Consider the following 21,766-nt stretch of genomic DNA (forward strand, 5'->3'; position numbering starts at 1 on the left):
GGGCAAAACACTCGGTAAAATATTAGGGGTACAAATTGGGTCGGTTTACGGAGACCTGTTCAATCGGAACTACTTGCCCTTATTTACCCGGTTGGAGAAAGATCTCCAGCAGTGGGATAGACTGGAATTATCCTGGTTAGGCAGGATTGCGGCCATAAAAATGACTTACCTGCCGAAATTAGCTTACTTATTCCAGACACTCCCCTGCTTAATACCGCAGACTTATTTTAAAAAGCTGCAAGCCAGGATCTTTTCCTTTATTTGGAAGAGAAGGCCACCCCGGGTTTCTCGATCTGTGCTTTATCAAAACAAAGCAGATGGTGGCCTGGGGGTCCCACATCTCCTTAAATATTATGTAGCCTCTCAACTTAAGGCTTTAATAGATTTCCATGACCAAGTACATCCTAAGCAATGGGTTTGCATTGAACTGGCTATGAACCAGGGAGTGTCGGTCCGGCAGCTTTTCTGGACCACTGGGCGGAGACATATCACAGATGGTTATTTGTCCCCTTGCACTGCGGCTACTTTACACCTATGGTATAATTGGAGACCGCGAATGACAGGGACGCAACAATATTGGTATACCACCCCGATTAGGGGATGTGCACAATTTAGTGCTGGACGGATGGGCAAACAGTTCCCGCAATGGGAAGAGAAGGGATTACACACTCTGGGACAGGCTTGGATGGATCAGAGGGTTATATCCTTTGATGATCTGAGGGGAAAGTATGATCTTAAGGTAACAGATTATTATGACTATTTACAGCTACATCACTTTCTTGTGTCTAATGAAGTACGGGTGGATCTGAATAAAGGAAAGACACTAGTGGAAAGTTATTGTGAGAAAGCACACATAGTAAAGGGAATTATATCTAAGTTATATATCATCTTAAATGTGCCCCTCACTCAAAAAGCGAACCATTTGAAAGCCTGGGAAGCTGATCTGGGGGGGCCACTAGAGGAGGGTGAATGGGATGATTGTTATCAAGCGGTGCGGCATTGCTCCCTTTCGGCTCAATTAGTAGAACAAAGTTATAAGATGCTGTTTCGATGGTACTTAACCCCTTCCAAATTACAGAAAATGGGTCTTATACGAGAAAACCTTTGTTGGAGAAACTGTGGTATGGTGGGAGACTTTTATCATATGTGGTGGTCTTGTCCAGAGATTACACAATTATGGGGACAAGTAGGACGATGGGTAGGGGAATTGTTGATTAAGGATTTTCGCTGGACTGTTCAAGGAGCTTTACTACATAAGTCTATGGACGGAGTGTCCAAGCAAACAAGGCCATTTGTAGGAGCGGTTGCGATGGCGGTGCGAGGGGAGATTGCTAAACATTGGAAGGAGAAGAGACCGCCTTCTTTGACATCAGTGCTTCTCCGTTTAAAATGGATACATCATATGGAACATCTCACGGCCTTAAGACGGGACACTATTCCACGTTTCTCTGCCAGTTGGCATGCCTTTCAATTATGGTTTGCAAAAAATGATACCTCTCTGGTTTGACGCAGATGATTAACGGACCTTGGGGTGGGGGGTTGGTAGGGGGGGGGGTTGGGAAGAAAAAGCCGCTATGCCATATATCATACTTGTTACATTGTACAAATATCCGAACTATGTGTTTTACTATGTTTTTGGATGTTTATTGTATTTTGTGGTATAATAAAAAGATATTTACAAAAAAAAAAAAGAAAAGGTCCTGGGAACAGTGGCCAAACCAAAGGGCAGCGCCCGAAACTGAAAATGGCATCCCAATGGCGAACTGCAGAAAGCATTGATGTTCTAGTCGGATAGGAATGTGACGCTATGCCTCAGACAGAACCAGAGAATTCAGAAATTCCCCCGATTGCACGGCCAATATTACCAAGTGTAATGTTTCCATGCAAAAATGTTTCACTCACAGATGATGGTTTACGTCTTTGAGGTCCAGAATGGGATGAAACGAACCCCTCTTCTTGGGCACAACAAAATAAATTGAATATCGCCCCGTATGTTCAAGAGACGTGGGCACTGGACCACAACCCTCGGACTGAGAAGCCTTGCCAATGTATCTTCCTCTGCCTGCTTCTTCTGCGAGGAGTGACAGAGAGACTCAATGAACACATCCCAAGGAACACTGCAAAACTTTATCACATATCCTTCTCATATCACCTCCAGGACCCTCTGATCCGATGTGATTTCAACCCACCTCTGATGAATGAGAGAGAAGCGTCCTCCTATCGCCTGTTTTTGGGGGTGGGTAGACGAACATTTATTGGGAAGATCAGGAGGTTCCACTACCCAATCCTGCGTCCCTTCTGGATTGTCTGGGATGAAAGGACTGAGACCTACCGAAGGGTCGAGTCCTCTGAAAGGTTGCTCCTCTATAGGGTCAAAAATGCTTGGATCCTCTAGCACGACCTCCCATATTAAGGGAGCGTGGCATCTGCTTCTTATCCTCTGGCAAACGAGGAACCGGAGAATCTTCCTATTTACTGGCCAGTTTCTCCAATTTATTCCCAAATAAGAGCAAGCCTTTAAAGGGCAGTTTGGTGAGGATAGCCTTGGAGGTCGCATCAGCTAACCAATTTCTCAGCCTCAACTGACGCCTGGCCACTACTATCGAAGCCACCCCTCTGGCTGAAGTGCGGACCAAATCACAGCCTGAATCTACCAAGAAGGCAGCAGCTGGTTCTATTACTGCTCTGGAGTTCACCCCAGAGTCATCGACCTTCTGGGAGAGAAGCAAACAAGAGCAAGCCACCATGGAACAACAAGAAGCGATCTGCAAGGCCATTGACACTGCTTCAAATGCTTGCTTAAGGATAGCCTCAATCCTATCATGAGCATCCTATCCACAGGAATAGTAGTCCATTTGGAGACTGCACACACAAATGCATCTACTTTCAGAAAACATAAACACTCTCTTCACTGGATCCAGACAGTACAGGCCTCTGGGGCATCCCATTCAAGATCAATCTATTCTTGAATGGCCTCCATCACAGGGAAATAATAAGAGGCTTTACCCAAGGAAACCAAAATGGGATTTCTCTTTGGCTCAGACACGGAATCTGTCCCTGGAACTCTGAGCATTTTCAAGGTGTGGGAGATCAGAGCTGGCAGTTCATCTCTATGAAAGAACCATAGCATAGTCCTATATGGTTCTATCCTGGAGAAATTTCACCATCCTCAAGAGAGTCAGGATTAGTGTCATCATCCGTACCATCTGGATCTCTATCGGGCAGTCCCGCTGCCGCTCTAGGAGTAGTCTGGTGCTTAACAGTAGGTCCAGGTAAGATTCCTACTTGCGACCCTGCCCTGGAAGCATTGGAAAGGGTGGAGGACTGTGCCTGAAGAAAGGATTGCAATCCCTGGAAAAATTCTACCCAAGAAAAAGAAGAAGTATCCATACCAGGAGGTACCTGAGGCATACTCAGTCATGGGATATCCAAAATCAGGCATTCCAGCTGAATCATCTTTACCCAGACCTTCATCCAGCTGGGAAGAACCAGGCTTAGTGAAATCAGAGGAAGATAATTCTCCCTGAGCCTCCAAACAGCGCTGGCACAAGTTAGCAAGCACTCATGGCTGAGAAGCCCAAAATTGACAGGCAGTGCAAGCAGAAAGCGCTTAGGTTGCTTAGGTATAGGCGCAATTAGGTTGACAGTGCGCTGAGCAGCAACTGGAGGCGTGCATCTAGCTGGGGTTGCTTAGTATTTGTTTGTTTTTTTTAACGCCCAAAATCTAGGCGTCCCAATGCCTAGACATCCAAGACAGGTGCCCAAGGATAGGTACCGTAAAAGGCTTAAGCGCTCAGCAATGCTCAACTTGGGCGCACAGGTAAGCGTGCAGCCACTAAGTGCACCGCTTAACTTGGATACACAGACCACTAGCCCGACTAAGCATCCAAAACTGGATGCACAACTTGGACACACAGCTAGACACATACACTGAACCAACATTCCTGTAGAGGGCAGCCTATAGAAAGCGCACGAAACGCTTTTGAGGCCTACCACGCCACATGCAGTGACAAAGCCTCAGAGCGGGGCCTAACCTACAGAGGCTGCTCAACCTGTCAGGCTGCCCACGTCCCTCGACCTCCCATGGAACGGGATGATCGTCGGAACAGTATGCTGAACAGGAGACCGGGGAAAGGAGGAAGCCCTATGCCAAAAAACCCTCCTTCTCTGTCTCTGTATGTATTATTATTATATATTTTTTAAATAAACTTACCTGAGCTCAGTCTTACCTGGCTGAGTACAGAGCCAGTCTCCAGCTGCGGGGGGCATGTGCCGTCACTGCTGTGCTCGGCTTCCTGCACCCACTGCCTTTCATTTTAACAGCTAAGTCCACACCGACTGACGGCTACTCGACCAAGGCACACCTCTGAGGGATCATGGAAATAACCCCAGAATTCTCAACTGGGGAGGACTATTTGGTAGGAGAGTGGGGTGAATACTTTTTTTTCCTTATTTCTCCTTTTCAAATCGAAGCAATCACCAGAGGGGAGATGCACGTCCACCATCTGCTGGAGAATACTGGCAGGCTGATGTCACTGCAGGGGTATATATAATGTGATGTCAGTTTGCTCCATCTCCATCTGCTGGTAGAAGTGCATAACCCACTTGTTCTGGATTCATCTGACTGGACGCTAAGAAAATTCTTATTTTTCTTGTCTGCCTGGCTTGACTAGATTATATGCTCCAAGGAGCAAGAACTTTCTCTAAAGTCTCTCTGTACAGCACTGCATATGCCAGGTAGTACTATACAAATAATAATTATCATTAACAACTACAACATTAGACGAGACAGAGAAGAAATTTAAAAAGTTTTGGAGACCGATATTCAGCACTATTTAACTGGATTAAGTAGGGACTTATCCAGCTAAATGGCGGTGGCTGAATATCCAGTCCCATTTAGTGTCAGCCACTTAGCCAGATAAATACTTATTAGCTAAGCCAGATAGGTGGTGGATGAGATGTGGGCGAAACAGGTTGGAGTTACTTATCCAGCTAACTTAGTGCCAATATTCAGACTTATCTGGTCAAGTTAACAGAGTAAGTTACACCTGCTCAACAGCAAGTTTAAAGTTAGTTGGATAAGACTTATCCAGCTAACTAGCCACGCTGCTGAATATCCTGTGTGAGTTAGCTGGATGGGACTTATCCGGCTGACTCACTTAGACTGAGTTGTTTGAATATCTACCCGAAAGTGGTAAACAACTAATACTAATTAGTTAAATCACAGCTAGAAAGGTGATTATAAGTAGATTGAAAAAAAAATCATCAGATTATTGTAGAAATCACTGATATAGCTTTTGAATGGAATAAACAGATATCTGGTAAAATATAGAAAAGTAAATTTTTTCTTGGGGAAAATTTGTAAACTGGCTATCTCCAGATACACATAAGAACATAAGAAATTGCCACGCTGGGTCAGACCAAGAGACCATTAAGCCCAGCATCCTGTTTCCAACGAAGGCCAAACCAGGCCACAAGAACCTGGCAAGTACCCAAACACTAAGAACATCCCATGCTACTGATGCCAGTAATAGCAGAGGCCATTCCCAAGTCAACTTGATTAATACCAGTTAATGGACTTCCTCTCCAAGAACTTATCCAAACCTTTTTTAAACCCAGCTACACTAACTGCACTAACCACATCCTCTGGCAACAAATTTCAGCGCTTATGCGTTGAGTGAAAAACAATTTTCTTCAATTAATCTTAAATGTGCTACTTGCTAACTTCATGGAGTGCCCCCTAGTCCTTCTATTATCTGAAAGTGTAAAGAACCGATTCACATCTACTCGTTCAAGACCTCTCATGATTTTAAAGACCTCTATCATATCCCCCCTTAAGCCATCTCTTCTCCAAGCTGAACAGCCCTAAACTCTTCAGCCTTTCCTTATAGGGGAGCTGTTCCATCCCCTTTATCATTTTGGTCACCCTTCTCTATACCGTCTCCATCTCCATCCATGCGGCGAACAGAATTGTATACAGTATTCAAGGTGCAGTCTCATCATGGAGCAATACAGAGGCATTATGACATTTTCCGTTTTGTTAACCATTCCCTTCCTAATAATTCCTAACATTCTGTTTGCTTTTTTGACTGCTGCAGCACACTGAGCCGACGATTTCAAAATATTATCCACTATGGTGGAAGCTCCTAATATGGAACCTAACATCATGTAACTACAGCAAGAGCTATTTTTCCCTATATGCAACATCTTGCACTTGTCCACATTAAATATCATCTGCCATTTGGATGCCCAATCTTCCAGTCTCTCAAGGTCCTCTTGCAAAGTATACAATCTGCTTGTGATTTAACTACTCTGAATAATTTTGTATCATCTGCAAATTTGATAATCTCACTCGTCGTATTCCTTTCCAGGTCATTTATAAATATATTGAAAAGTACCAGTCCAAGTACTGATCCCTGAGGCACTCCACTGTTTACCCTTTTCTACTGAGAAAATTGACCATTTAATCCTACTCTCTATTTCCTGTCTTTTAACCAGTTTGTAATCCACAAAAGGACATCGCCTCCTATCCCTTGACTTTTTAGTTTTCTTAGAAGCCTCTCATGAGAAACTTTGTTAAACACCTTCTGAAAATCCAAATACACTACATCTACCGGTTCACCTTTATCCACAATCAAATCAAATCAAAACCAACAATGCAGAAAATGTTATCAGAAAGAGATTGGAAACACAAATGTTCAACTAATGCTCAAAAATGTACCCGTGGCGATATGTAACTGAACAACCTAAATGACAAACCTATATGAAAGAAACCAAGACAAAGATGGGAATGGGAATAAATGTGAGTATGGAAGAATGTGGTATACTGATAAAAGAAAAAGGAGGCAACTTACCCACTGCTTTGCAAAATCTATAAACGAACCATGAGAGTCAAGGTGCAATTCACAATTGTAAAAATCTCTGTATTCTATACGAGGTTTAGAGAGGAAAAGTAAATGCTCAGATTGCATTTTCAACATGCACAAAAAGCAGTTGCAAATGTCTGCTGGTGCTTCATACCCATGGCAAGTTTCAACCAAACAATATGTGCATACTTTCATTTCCAAAATTGGTACAGAGTCTGCAGGTTAAAAGTACCCATGGGCTTTGTCCCAATGTCAGGGAAAAGATGTTCTGGCTGGCCTTGAACTGGGGTCTGCTAGGTCCAAGGGAGATGTGATTTATGTGGAGCTACAGACTAACTCAGAAAAAATCTGCTTTAGATTGCAGATAACCTACAGTATAGCCCCGCCCCTGAGGATCCGGACTGGTCCTGGGGGATTCAAAAAGGATGGTGAAACATTTATAAGGTGTTCCCAGCATTTAGATGGCTCGGGGATGAAAGAAGAGAAATTATGGTGAACTGACCTGGACTGCAGATAAGCTTTACTCAAACATTTACTTGCATTACATAATTCAGGAAATGTTATTCTGTCATTGTCATTAAATAAACCAGTACTGAGACACAATACAGATCTGACGGTGCTTGAAGGCCCTCAACCTGACACTCAGTGTGGACAGTCTGAAAATTGCCCTATATGTCTTTTCAACAGTTATAGTAAGCTGTGGATTATTAATGGCTTCTTTTGGATCAAAGTCTTGTGGCAGCAGGCATAACATAGACAGTGCTGATTACTGGCATTAAGATCTATCATAACAACGGGTGAAAGCATACTTTTTGCTACATGAGAGTTGAGTGGCTCCAACCATTGTTACGTAGATGCACAACATAACTATAAAGCTATCAACTGTGGGAAAAATTATCTGCTAAGTATCTCCAAAATGTACATTTAATGATTCCGGTTTAACCTTGAACATATCCCTTAAAGCCATGAAGTTCATAATCATCTATCAGTGATAGTTCATCAACTTTTCTTAACCTCTGGTGCAAAGCACCTACTTAGATGATCACCTTTGCCAATTTTGGTCTTGTCCACATTACATTTAACATCTCTGTAGTGTAATACCTGATCACTAATAAAACAATAACAAAGATCCAAGCTAATAAGATGAAAAAGTAAGCATCAGTTTTAAAAAAAATGCATTTTTCCAAAGACTTGTAAATTTGTTTCAGAAAGAGAGGATTCAAACTAAATTGGCCTAAGTGCTAAAAGATGAATTTTAAAAGCCTGGTATGCACCAAAAATCAGGAGATACGCTCATTTATTTTATTTTTATTTATTTAACATTTTTATATACCGATCTTCATGAAAGAAATTCATATCAGATCGGTTTACAAATAACATGAGGGGAATAACAAAGTCAACCATATAACAAGAAATGAAAGTTACATATAACAAGGGGTATTAACCTGGAGGGCTAGGATAGCCGGAGCGATAGAAGGCATAACTGAACAAATTAGATAATACAATAATATGATGAGAAGAGGCATAAGTGTATAGGCTACACTTGTCAGAGAGTTTAGGTAGGAGTCAGTGTCTGAATTAGTGAGGAATTGCTGGAACTGTAGGTTAAGTGAAGGCCTGGATGAAGAGCCATGTCTTAAGTTTTTTGCGGAAGGTAAACGGGCATGGTTCTAATCTGAGTTCTGTGGGCATCTTGTTCCAGATGGCTGGGCCAGCTGTAGAGAAGGTTCGTTCTTTGGTAGATGATAGGCGGGTAGATTTCGTTGTAGGGGGTTGCAGGGTGCCTTTATATGCTTCTTGAATCGGTCTGTCTGATGAGTATAATTTGAGGGGAATCTGGAGGTCTAGTTGTTGTTGGTTGTGAATGACTTTGTGGATTATAGTGAGAGCCTTGTGTAATATTCTATATTTGATTGGCAGCCAGTGCAGGTTCTGTAGTATGGGGGTGATGTGTGTTCCTCTGTTGGTATTAGTCAGGATTCTTGCCGCAGCATTTTGGAGCATCTGTAATGGTTTGATAGATGAAGTAGGGAGCCCGAGGAGAAGAGAGTTACAGTAATCTGTTTTGGAAAAGAGTGTGACTTGGAGCACTGTCCTGAAATCTTGGAAGTGGAGGAGGGGTTTGAGCCTTTTCATGACTTGTAATTTATAAAAGCAGTCCTTGGTAGTGTTATTGATGGCTTTCTTAAGATTCAGACGGTTATCAATGATTACTCCAAGGTCCCTTACTTGCGTGATCTGGGTGTTGCCTGCTGGTGGATTGATTAAGGCCGAGTGGTCCGAGGAGATGATTAGGAGTTCAGTCTTATTTGCATTCAGAACTAGAATTCCATTCAGAACTAGCTCATGTCAGGCTTGCGGGCGCCGAGTGGTATTTAAAAAGCTGGCCAGATATGCGGGTACTTGCCGCTGCGCACATAAATGAAAAGTTTAAAAAGGAATTGAGCATGGGTGTGGTCTGGGTGGGGCATGGGCATTAGGATTCAAACTTGAAATTTGTGCTTAAATACTTAAGCGCACTGGTGAGCACCGGAGTCACCAATCACGTAACTTTACTTCTGCATTGGATGACGTGTTATGTTGTAAAACAAAAAATCTAGGTAAATCAGTGGGGTTTTAAAGGTCGGGGATAACGGGAGAAGGGAGGCTATTAAACTAGGATGGTTTGGAAGTCCCATCCCTTACATAGGCGAAGTGGGAACAAACTGGGAAAACCGGTAATGGCGTCGGCACACGTGTATTTTAAAATCCCCCCACTTATGCGGTAGAAATGGTATTTGCGCGCATCCACTTAAAATTGCACGTACATGTTCGCGTGGTCAGGCTATTTTATAACATGCATGCATATACGTGTGTATGTTATAAAATGACCGCGTCCCTGGGTGGGGGCCAACAAAGGTGCACACATGTGCGCCCACGCACCAGTTTAAAAGTTACTGTCTAACTGTTTCTCCCATTTTGTGCCTATGGGAAAAATGTTGAGTACATAAGGCTCTGAGTTTTATTGTTACTTACCAAACATGAAGCTGAGTCACCAAAAACCAGGAATTCAATGTGTCAGGCAAACTGCATCCTAAAGAAAATACCAGCATAATCAGGAACCAATCACGATGTTCCAATCTCCTCATCCTGAGAGAAGTAGATGCACTTAGGGGTAGCAGATTTAAAAGCCACCTGCTAATCTCTTGGTCTGACCCATCATGGCATTTCTTATGTTCTTAAGAACTAGTACAACCTCCCTACCCTGTTCCTATCTCTGTCGCAGAATAAGATGGCAGATAAGGACATTTATGCCCATCTAGTCTGCCCAATTTTACTCCTAGTACAATGCCACAGACCTCAGTTGCTTTCTGGCTTTCCTTCACATTTCACTACCAGAGATTATCATATTATTTATAAAAGGTAGAAAGTACATTAAACATGGAACATTTAAATGAGTAAAGGTAACTAATTTCCCTTATTATCAAAACTTACGAGAAATGAGGCAAAAACGCTGAGAGGAACCATGTTGCAAGCATAAATTGAGCCCTTGAGAAAGGACACTATTAAGTCTGAAACACAGCATTGTGTCGGGCAAGGAGATCGTAAGAAATATAGAGATTGCAACATATTAACAGCATTGAACAAGGAGATCGTAATGAATATAAAGATTGCAGCTGAACTAACATGAGGATTGGAATCCAAGATAAGTAAAAGTTCTTACAGATTATGGACTAAGAATAACAAGTTCAGTAGTCAATTCATATTTTATTATCACGGGTGAAGAAGCACACAAAATATAAAAAATTGTTTTGATGGTAACATTGACCTATGATTATATGTAAGGCAGAGTGCAAAATGCTGGGAAGCACAACACAATGATGCCTATTATGACGGTCAAGATCTAAGCGTTGTAAGTTTTGATAATAAGGGAAATTAGTTACCTTTACACAGTATTTGCAAGACTGACTATTTCCATCTGAAAGGGGCCATATTTAGCATCAAGAGTTATAGATTTCACATTTAAGTGAGTGGCATCTGGACAGAGTCCAATACACTGGAATTCCATAATAAAAATCAATCTTAATGCATATCACCAAATTAAAAATTAGACTCCCCAACCATACACTCAGCTCTTCTAGTGATTTAATGCATAAATTGATCTTCTTACATAAACTCCTTGCAATTTTCCCCTACTATGTGACTTTTCAATCTCATACACTGCCATCGAGACTCAGATTTATAGGGAATTTTTTTTCAACAAAATTGTTTTAGGTCTATCTTCATTTCATAGTATGCAGGACAATTCTGTCCTATCCCAGGGATGAAGGTAAAATTAGGTTACTTACCTGCTAATTTTCTTTCCTTGAGCTCTACCAGATCAGTCCAAACACATGGATTTTTCTCCCCTACCAGCAGCTGGAAACCGAGACCAAAGCTCTTGCTGGGGACTCAGCCACATAAGGAACGGCGCCACCTGCAGTCTCTCAGTATGAACTTACCAAAGCAACATCCTCCTACCAGCAGGGGTGATAAAAGGATTGTTGGTAAACCACAACAGCTGACCCCACTACTGAAGGAGACTAACAAACAAGAATATGCAAACTCTCTGTCACATTAAATTAAATACTGAAAGAAGCAGGATACAGGCCAACTAGGTAGGATTCTGGATTAGCAAGTAAGAATTAGCAAGTAAGTAACCTAATTTTACTTTCCTCATCAGCCCAGCAGACAAGTTCAGGCACATGGGATGTGCCCAAGGGAGGGAGCCTGAAGACTTGCTTTTAGCACACTCACCTTGAACAAGGCTGCGTCCTTTGCAACACAACCAAACGAGAATGTTTGAAAGGCTAGCACAATGAGACCTAAGCAGCCGCATTATAGAATATCTGTGGTGAAATAACCAGTACTTTGCACAAGAGATTGCTTAGCCCCCAGCAGGGAAATGTCCTGAGCCCTTTAGGAACCCTCCAGATCTTTGCATATACAAACCACAACAATAGCCACCTTAATCCATTTAGAACCATAGTCTCAGAGCCTTCCTCCCCTTTCCTGAAACTGCTGAAGAGCATGAAGGGATGATTGACTTGAGAAAGGCATTTCATTACCTGAAGATACTTGAAAGGAACCCTTTGCCTATCTAAAACATGAAGAGAACTACTCTCCAATTTTGATTTTCAGAAGGATGGTCACTCTACCTTCTGCTCTAAACATAAGAATGACAGTCCTTTAGGCAAGTAGTAATGCATCTTTTGAAAGGAAAACCTCTTCTGAAAAACAAAAATCTCAAAGGAATCCCTGCAACTCTGAGATATGTCATCAAAAGAAACTGCTACCAGGAATACCACCATTAAAGCAATAGCCTATAGAACTGCCTCTCTGATGGGCCCAAAATGGAGGTCCACACAATGCTCTCAATATGAAGACAAGGATCCAAGAAGAGACCAAGCCTCTGACTGGAGACCAAAAGTGCTTAAATCCCCTATATAAACTTTACCATTTCCAGGTGCACTGCTAAAGACAGACTTTGGATCTGCCCTCTATAACAAGACAGTACCACCACTTGCACTTTTAAGAAGTGCAACACTAGGTCCCTCCGTAACCCCTCCTGAATAAAGGAGAGAACAGAGGGATCCCTGTCCCAGAACCCCAAAATACAAAACATTTTGAGATTAAAACAGACTAAGGAAGTTGATGTTCCCCCTGGTTTGCAGAAGGGTAGAGACTACCTCATCGGACTACCCCTGCTCCCCAGCCTTAGCTTCACAAAAGCAAGCCATGATGCAGAAGTGAACTTTCTGATCCAAGACCACTGTCCTCTGATGTAGTAGATCCTGCCTGAGACCTAACAAGTCTGCAAACCAAGGGCGCCTGGGCCATTCGAGAACTACAAGGAGTGCCCGCCACCCCCCCCAATACCTTTGCAGCCTTTGAATAACTCAACCAAAAACCATCCAAAGTGCAGAAAAAGTGTCAACCCCATTCCGGGCCATGCTTGCACCTGAGCGCCTAGATGCACAGACTCCTGCTCTCTCTGTAACTGCAAAAATTGAAGGTTCTTTCATCCTGCCATATGTCATCATAATCCTTCAAAGCTCCTTCCATATATTCAGAAATATGGAGTATTCTGTGCTGGAGAATTCCCAGTCACCTGGATTGGCCACGTGTCTGCTCTAACAATCTGCCTGTACCTTCTGTGATGTATGAAGGCAACATCACTTTGAGATGCACTGTGGCACACATGAACAAGAAGCTCGCATCCGATACCACCGCAGCACTCCAGGACCCATTATGCTGACTTATGTGCACCACTGCCAATGCGTTGCCCAAAAGTACTCTCACCTCTCTCCCTTGGACTACAGAGAAAGACTCCAGCATGAGAAGCCCGATTGAGCCACCTGCACCTGTCCAGGAATGCCCCAGCCACAGAGCCTAGTGACTGTGGCCAATACTGTCCACCTCGGAATTTTCAAATCCATTCCTTGAGACAAGAACCAATCTGACAGCTGCTACATCAGACTGCACCTGATCTCTATCAAAGCGACAGTGTGACCTGGTAGTCCCTAGTCTGAGGTTTCCAACATAAAAGACAAACAGTCTGCAAAGGCCACCAATGTACATCTGCCCAGGGTCCCAAGCCAGCATTAATCCCAACATTTGAGGATAATCAGACTCTGGGACTCTCCATTTTCCATAAACCAGAACCTGATTTTAGATCTTTACTACTGGTATTCTTCCATCACAAGGGCACCATCCCCTCCAAAGCACCCAATCGAGCACCCCGGTATTCCAAACTCAAGAGGGCTGCAGGTTGCTTTTTGGGGGAAATAGCTCACCCAACCCAGCTGTTCCAATAGCTGAACCATTCTGGTAGTTGCTGGACAGCATTCCTCTTCTGATTACCCCTATGTTGCGTCTGTCGGTCTCAGAAGGCTTCAACCTCTGTGCCTCACCTTTTTCTCTGCTCTCCTCGCTAGCCTTGGGAAGATGGCTATCGTCGCGTCTGCATGCCGCTCTCGCTGGCATCCCTGGAATGGCTATGGTAAAGCCTCACACCATGTTACTCCTAGGGTGCGCGCGCGCACATCACCCAAATCTTTATCCATGTCATGGCGGGAATCTCGGGGCGTGCCCCTCGAGTGACGTCACGCCATCCGGGTATTTAACCTGTCCTTGTTTGCTAGCTCATTGAGTTAGCAAAGACCGTGATACGGATCAGTCTGCCTCTGGTCTGAACTACTCTGCCGCTTCCTTGCTGCGCTGGAAGCTCTCTCTGCCCTTCGGGGTAATTCACTAACCTTGGGTACTGGCTCCACGGGGGCCCTTTGCTCTCTTTCAGGAGCCTATCTGGGATCAGGTACTCGCTCCTCGAGGGCCTGCTCTCCCTGGTACAAATGCCTGTCTTCAATTACTGCCTGCTGGAATCTTCATTCTTATAACACCAACATTGTGAGTAATCTAACTTCTCAGTCTGTCTCATCTACAGCTCTACCACGCTGGGAACCTAATCTTGGATTCCCTATACCATCTCAGAGAGACGGGTCCCCTCTGCCGAGGGTCCCTGGACTGCTACTTCTGGATTACCTCACTACTGCCACCTCTGGTGGTATACATCAGCTGTTCAATAAAAGACATAACTCTGTGTTTGTGCATCCCGAGTCTAGCCTAGTACTGTGGCTCCTCAGGGGGCTCCTCCCCTCCACAGTACCCAAGAATCCACTCAAACACCTCAAAACCATAACAGATTGCTAACTCCATGGATTTGGCTCAGCTCACGGCATTGCAGGCCATTCCAGGCCTGGCCCAGCGAATCTCCGAACAGCAGAACGCGCTGGAGAACTTGATTGCTGCGTTTAACCAGCTGCATGCACAGATGAATTCACCAATTACCATAGGTAAAGAAGTTACACCGCCAGAAGTGACGGTCAAGACAATTGTACCTCTATCTGCTCCAACACGCTTCTAAGGGGAAGTTTGGAAATGTAGAGGATTTATCAACCAATGTTACATGCACTTTTCCCTGCAACCTAATCATTTTCCTACAGCCTATGCCAAGACCACCTACATTCAGAAGAGCGTTGGCTTGGGCCTCTTCGCTGTGGGAGCGCGATGATCCTATCCTACAGGATCTGGCCAGGGGTTCCTTGAACTGTTCAGGTCAGTTTTCGATGACCCTGCCCGGCACACGACTGCAGGATCCTCTTTGGTTTACCTGAAGCAAGGTAATAAACCTCTATCAGATTTCGCCATAGAATTCAAGACACTAGCGTCAGAATTACATTGGGACCCTAAATGCCTGAGGACTTTCTTCTTTGAAGGATTGAACACTCATTTGAAAGACGAGCTGGCAGCTCGTGAGATGCCTGAGACCTTGGCTGAACTGGTGAAGTTAGCAACAAGGATTGATCGCTGACTTCGTGACAAGGTTCAAGAGACCAAGATTCCCAGAAGACCCCTTTCAGGGTAAAACTCGAATTAAGTCAACACCCAGGCCTGTTCCTTCGGTTCCAGTTGCCAGCGAAGAAGAACCAATGCAATTGGGCCGCAGTCACCTGACTTCAAAAGAGAGAAGAACACAAAAGAGGTTGGGGCTATGCATATATTGTAGACAAGCTGGTCATGCTATACAAACATGCCCTATATGTCCGGGAAACTGGTAGACCTAAGTCCTGCGGGAGGACTCTTCTTAGGTCTAACTGCTCCCTCTCCTCTGCTCTCTCTTCCTGTATCCTTAATCTGCGGACCCTTAGAATACCAGACTCTTGCCCTAGTGGCCTCAGGGGCAGGAGGCAACCTCATTTTGAAACAATTAGTGGAGCACTTGCGGATCCCCACCACCACCATGATGTCTCCACTACTCCTAACTTCAATTCATGGGGAGCCCTTACCGGGTGAAGTAACCCAGCTCACTGAGCCAGTGAGTTTACAGACCGGTGCTCTCCATTCAGAGACTATTTCCTTCTTTGTACTAGAGAAGGCCATGCACCCTTTAGTACTGGGGCTACCGTGGCTGCAGCAGCATATGCCTCAATTCAAATGGGCCACTCTGGAGCTTTCATGTTGGGGTCCAGATTGCCATGGTAAATGTTTGATGGAGGTTTCTCCAATACCCTGCATGCCAACTACCCCGATGATGCCTGGGTTGCCACCTCAGTCTGCATCTTTTCAAGATGTATTTTCCAAAGACGCTGTGGATGTACTACCTCCACACAGATCCTACGACTGCGCCATCAATTTGAAGCCTAACACTGAACCACCTAAAGTAAGGGTTTACCCTCTCTCCATTACTGAGAACAAAGCTATGTCTGAGTACATACAGGAGAACCTTCAGAAAGGCTTCATAAGAACCTCCAAGTCTCCTGCCGGCGCAGACTTCTTCTTTGTGGGAAAGAAGGACGGAACATTGCATCCATGCATTGACTACAGAGGTGTAAACGAGATCACTGTGAAAGAACATTATCCCTTACCACTTATCTCGGAGCCAAGATATTCTCCAAGCTTGATCTCAAGGGAGCCTACAACCTAGTTCGCATTCGTTCTGGCGATGAATGGAAGACAGCCTTCAATACCCGGGATGGGCACTTTGAATATCTAGTGATGCCCTTCGGCCTGTGCAACACCCTGGATGTCTTCCAAAACATGATGAACGACATTCTGCGTGATCTACTCTACAAATGTGTCGTTGTATACTTAGATGACATATTGATATTTTCCCAGGACATGAACACTCATCTGGAAGATGTCAAAAGAGTGTTGCAAAGACTCCACGAGAACCGCCTATACGCCAAGTTGTCTAAATGCGAGTGCCACAAGGAATCAGTATCTTTCTTAGGATACACTGTTTCCAACAAAGGTTTCCAGATGGACCCACAGAAGCTGGAGAGCATTCAGAAATGGACACAACCAAAGGTCTAAAGGCTCTTAGATGATTTCTGGAATTTACCAACTACTACAGAACATTCATCAAGAACTACTCCTCACTAACTGTTCCCTTAACAGCAATGACTAAGAAAGGTGCTAACGTCGCCAATTGGTCTACAGAAGCTGTGACAGCATTTCAGAAACTGAGACGCCTTCTCAAGTAAGCCATGCCTTCGACATCTGGATCCAACCCAGCCCTTCATCGTTGAGGTCGATGCCTCAGACGTAGGCGTAGGGGCCGTGCTAAGCCAGGCCAGTGATACTAAGACCTTACATCCATGTTCCTTTTTCTCTCGGCGCTTTTCACCAGAGGAAAAAAACTACGGCATTGGGGATAAAAAGCTACTGGCAATAAAGATGGCGTTCGAAGAGTGGCGCCCCTGGCTTGAAGGTGCACAACATCAGAGCACTGTTTTCACGGATCACAAAAATCTGGAGTACCTCTGTCACGCTCAGCGCCTAAACTATAGGCAGGCGAGATGGTCCCGGTTCTTCAACAGATTTGACTTTGTGCTGAAATACCGCCCTGGAGAGAAGAACTTCAGAGCAGATGCCCTATCTCACTCATTCCTCCCTGAGGACGTACCTGATGAACCACAACATATCATCGACCCGAAAAGAGTTATCTTGTCAGCTACTCACTTGTCAGCTACTCACCTGGTACCTGCAGGCAAGACTATTGTACCCAGGAACCTAAGGAAAAAGCTATTAGCTTGGCTCACGATTCTAAACTGGCTAGACACCCTGGTCAGCGCAGAACTCTGGTTAAGCTACAGAAGTACTACTGGTGGCCCACCATGAAGGAAGACACGTTCTCCTATGTTGCTTTTTGTTCCAATTGTGCCAGACAGAAGCCACCGCCTGGACATCCTTGGGGTCTTCTTCAACCCTTGCCAGTACCAGACGAGCCCTGGACTCACATTGCTACAGACTTTGTGGTAGACTTACCACTCCCGGGAGGTAACAATACCATCTGGGTTACAGTGGATCATTTCTCGAAGATGGCTCACTTCGTGGCGCTCCCTGGCTTGCCCACAGCCATGGAGCTTGCAAAGCTTTTCATCACCCATATCTTTCATCTACACAGCATGCCAAAGCACATCGTTTCAGACAGAGGAGCTCAATTTACAGCTAAGTTCTGGAAAGCTTTGTGCAAGAAGTTTGATATCTCTCTCGACTTCACCTCAGTCAAACAGGCAAATGGAGAGAATGAATAGGACACTCAAGCAGTTCATTCGTGCCTACATGGGTACACGTCAAAATGACTGGGCTGAACTTTTGCCATGGGCTGAACTCGCCATCAACTCTTATCCAGCAACATCAACTGGATCAACACCATTTGAAGTGGTCTATGGACGACTACCATTACCACCCTTACCACTTCCACTTTCAATGTCGTCCCCGGCAGCTCAATCTACTGCCAAAGAAATTCAACAACTTTGGACTCAGACTAAAGAGATGCTCCAAAAAGCAGGACAAAGAGCTAAGAAAAATTATGATGTTCACCACTGCAATGCTCCTGAATTCCAGGCTGGTGACAAAGTCTGGCTGTCTACAAAACTTCTAAGACTCAAGCTACCATCAGCTCGTTTTGCTCCACGCTTTGTCAGACCTTTTCCCATCCTCCGACATTTGGGTACTCTTTCGTACAGTCTAAAACTTCCACCTGCGATGAAGATTCATAACACGTTCCATGTCTCACTACTGAAACTGCTAGTCCTTAGCGAGTTCTCCACCAAGACACCTGAACCTTCACCTATTGATGCAGAAGATGACATCGAATACAAGGTAGATGTGAGAAAGAGAGGCAGAGTATGGGAATACCTCCTGTCATGGGAGGGTTATGGACCTGAAGAAATTTCTTGGGAACCTTTGGCAAATATCATGGATAAAGAGATGCTTCAGCAATACCACAGAACGCATCCTCAGAAACCAAGACCAGATAGGAGGTCTGGAGGGGGCCCTTTGAAGGGGGGTACTGTTGCGTCCGGTCTCAGACGGCTTCGACCTCTGTGTCTCACCTTTTTCTCTGATTTCCCTGCTAGCCTTGGGAAGATGGCTACCGCCGCGTCTGCATGCCACTCTCTCCGGCATCCCCGGAACAACTATGGCAAAGCCTCACACCATGTTTCTCCTAAGGGCCTCCTAGGGTGCGCGTGCGCACACCACCCACGTCATTATCCACATCATGGCGGGAACCTCGGGGGCGTCCCCCTCAAGTGACGTCACACCATCCGGGTATTTAGCCTGTCCTTGTTTGCTAGCTCATTGAGTTAGCAAAGACTGTGATACGGATCAGTCTGCCTCTGGTCTGAGCTACTTTGCTGCTTCCTTGCTGCGCTGGAAGCTCTCTCTGCCCTTCGGGGTAATTCACTAACCCCGCTCCTCGGGGGCCCTTTGCTTTCTTTCAGGTGCCTATCTGGGATCAGGTACTCGCTTCTTGAGGGCCTGCTCTCCCTGGTACAAGTGCCTGTCTTCAACTACTTCTGCCTGCTGGAATCTTCATTCTTACAGCCACCAACATTGTGAGTAATCTAACTTCTCAGTCTGTCTCATCTACAGCTCTACCACGCTGGGAAACTACTCCTGGATTCCCTATACCATCTCAGAGAGACGGGTCCCCTCTGTCGAGGGTCCCTGGACTGCTACCTCTGGATTACCTCACTACTGCCACCTCTGGTGGTATACATCAGCTGTTCAATAAAAGAACTCTGTGTTTGTGCGTCCCGAGTCTAGCCTAATACTGTGGTTCCTCACGAGGGCATGGCCATCCTCCACAGTACCCAAGAATCCACTCAAACACCTCAAAACCATAACACCCTAATCATACAACCTTGAGATAAGGAGGGAAAAATAAGACCACAACTGACATCATCACCTTCGTAAAGTTCTGGGCACTGACAACAGACCGAAAGAAGAGCCTGAAACTGGCCAAGCCCACCCAGTACAGCAAAACTGAGGATTCTCTGATGGCCTCCTCCAGAGGTTAAAAACTCTCCTTTTCAATGACAGAATCTCCATCCAGGACTGAAAAAGTCTTCAAGAATGCACACATCTTCCACAAGACTCCTTTATTGCTGTTTTCCTATTTACCTAAAAATATGCAGATCGCAAGAAACAATGGATGAGCAAATTTAAAAGCATACCATCTGTTACTATTGAGAGAAGGTACTGGTCTATTAGAATGTGGATCTGCTCTCCACAAAACTGGACCACCGGCCTCCTTTCTGTTGAGGTTAAGAATGATCCCTCCAGAGGAATTATCAGCAACTCTCCTGTCATCGATAACATTACCTGAAGGACCTTTTTGACTTTCTTGGGAGGACTAAGCCTTATTTCCATAACTGCTGCTTTGGTCAAGAGAACGATGAAGTTGAAGCCTTTTCCAGCAAATGGCAATTTGTTGTTTTTTTATTATTATTATTTCAAACTACTGAGAACCCCTTCACAAATTCCCTTGGTTCTAACCTCAAGCAACTTAAAGAGACCCTAACTACAAAACTGGACCGCAGCCAAAGCAAATGACCAGATGAAACAGACCTCTGTACCTCTGGCCAAGGTTTAAAAAAGACCATATATATAGAATCCACTATAAAGGCCAGACCGACTCTCAGCCTCTCCACCTCCTTAGCAAAAGGAGTGAATTCAGCAGAACCTAACAGAAAGCACTGAGCCCACTGCCTATATGCCCAGAACATATACATCCCATGGAACACTGTTCGAAGCAGAGAAACATGAAGGCAGAAAAAGAACATATGGTCCATCCAGTCTGCCCATCCATCTAATTAAATTTAGCATTATAATTCTCATCACTTCCTTAAAGATTCCCTCTATTTATCCCATGCTTTCTTGAATTCAGAAACTGTTTTTGTCTCTACCACTTCCATTGGGAGGCTGTTCCACACATCTACCACCTTTTCTATAAAGAAATATTTCTTATGATTACTCCTGAATCTACTCTCCTTTTACCCTCATCTCATGATTCTTCATTCTAGACCCTCCTTTCCATTGGAAAAAGCTCACCTTCTATGCATGGAAACCATTGAGATAATTGAATGTCTCTATTATATCTCCCCTATCTCGCCTTTCCTATAGGGTATACATGTATAGATCTTTAAGTCTAACCCCATATGCTTTAGAATGAAGAACACTGACAATTTTAGTAACCACCCTCTGGACCGACTCCATCCTGTTTATATCCTTTTGAAGAGGTCTCCAGAATTGTACACAGTATTCCAAGTGAGGTCTCACCAGGGACCTACTGTATACAGGGGCAATATCACCTCCCTTTTTCTGCTGATACCTCAACATCTCAAAATCAATTCAAATTTAGGAAAATGGTAAAGGCCTGGTTGTCCTCTTACATGTTTGATGATTAGGTGTCAGGGGCAGAGGAGTCCGAACCAGTAGCCCCAGATGATCAAGGCCAAGGGATTTTGAGGTGGAGCCACAGAGATTCTTGCTTAAGATAAATTTTTTAAAAAATGGCAAATAAACTGTATAATCATATAATACTAACATGTATAAAAAATGATATAGGTAGTATTTTACATTGAAATGATATACACACGGGGTAGATTTTCTAAATCTACGCGCGCGCGAACAAAAGTACGCCGGCGCGCGCAAGGGGGTGCACATTTGTGCAACTTGTGCGCGCCAAGCCCTGCGCGCGCTGCCCGTTCCCTCCGAGGCCGCTCCGAAATCGGAGCGGCCTCGGAGGGAACTTTCCTTCTACCCCCCCCGCACCTTCCCCTCCCTTACCCACCCCCCGGCCCTATCTAACCCTTCCCCCTACCTTTGTTGGCAAAGTTACGCCGGCCGGAGGCAGACGTAACTTTGCATGCGCCAGGGGGCTGCTGGTGCGCCATCACCCGACCCGGGGGCTGGTCCGGAGGCCTCGACCACGCCCCTGGGCTGGTGCTACGCCCCCGGAACGCCCCGAAAATCACGCCGCCCACCCGGCACGCCCCCCTTGCAAAGCCCTGGGACGTATGCGCGTA

General features: G+C 44.8%; 1 protein-coding gene across 2 annotated transcripts in view; it reads right to left on the reverse strand.

The window, feature by feature from the left end:
• LOC115096662 (ubiquinol-cytochrome-c reductase complex assembly factor 1) overlaps nucleotides 1–21,766 on the reverse strand; it is a 230,433-nt gene that overhangs the window by 134,440 nt on the left and 74,227 nt on the right. For both annotated transcript variants that reach the window (XM_029611613.1, XM_029611612.1), the window contains exon 7: nucleotides 9,882–9,939. In XM_029611613.1, the coding sequence (XP_029467473.1) occupies nucleotides 9,882–9,939 (58 nt within the window). The remainder of the gene's footprint in view (nucleotides 1–9,881; nucleotides 9,940–21,766) is intronic.

The sequence above is a fragment of the Rhinatrema bivittatum genome, chromosome 8 (genome assembly GCF_901001135.1).
Source record: "Rhinatrema bivittatum chromosome 8, aRhiBiv1.1, whole genome shotgun sequence".
In the NCBI taxonomy this organism is placed as follows: domain Eukaryota; kingdom Metazoa; phylum Chordata; class Amphibia; order Gymnophiona; family Rhinatrematidae; genus Rhinatrema; species Rhinatrema bivittatum.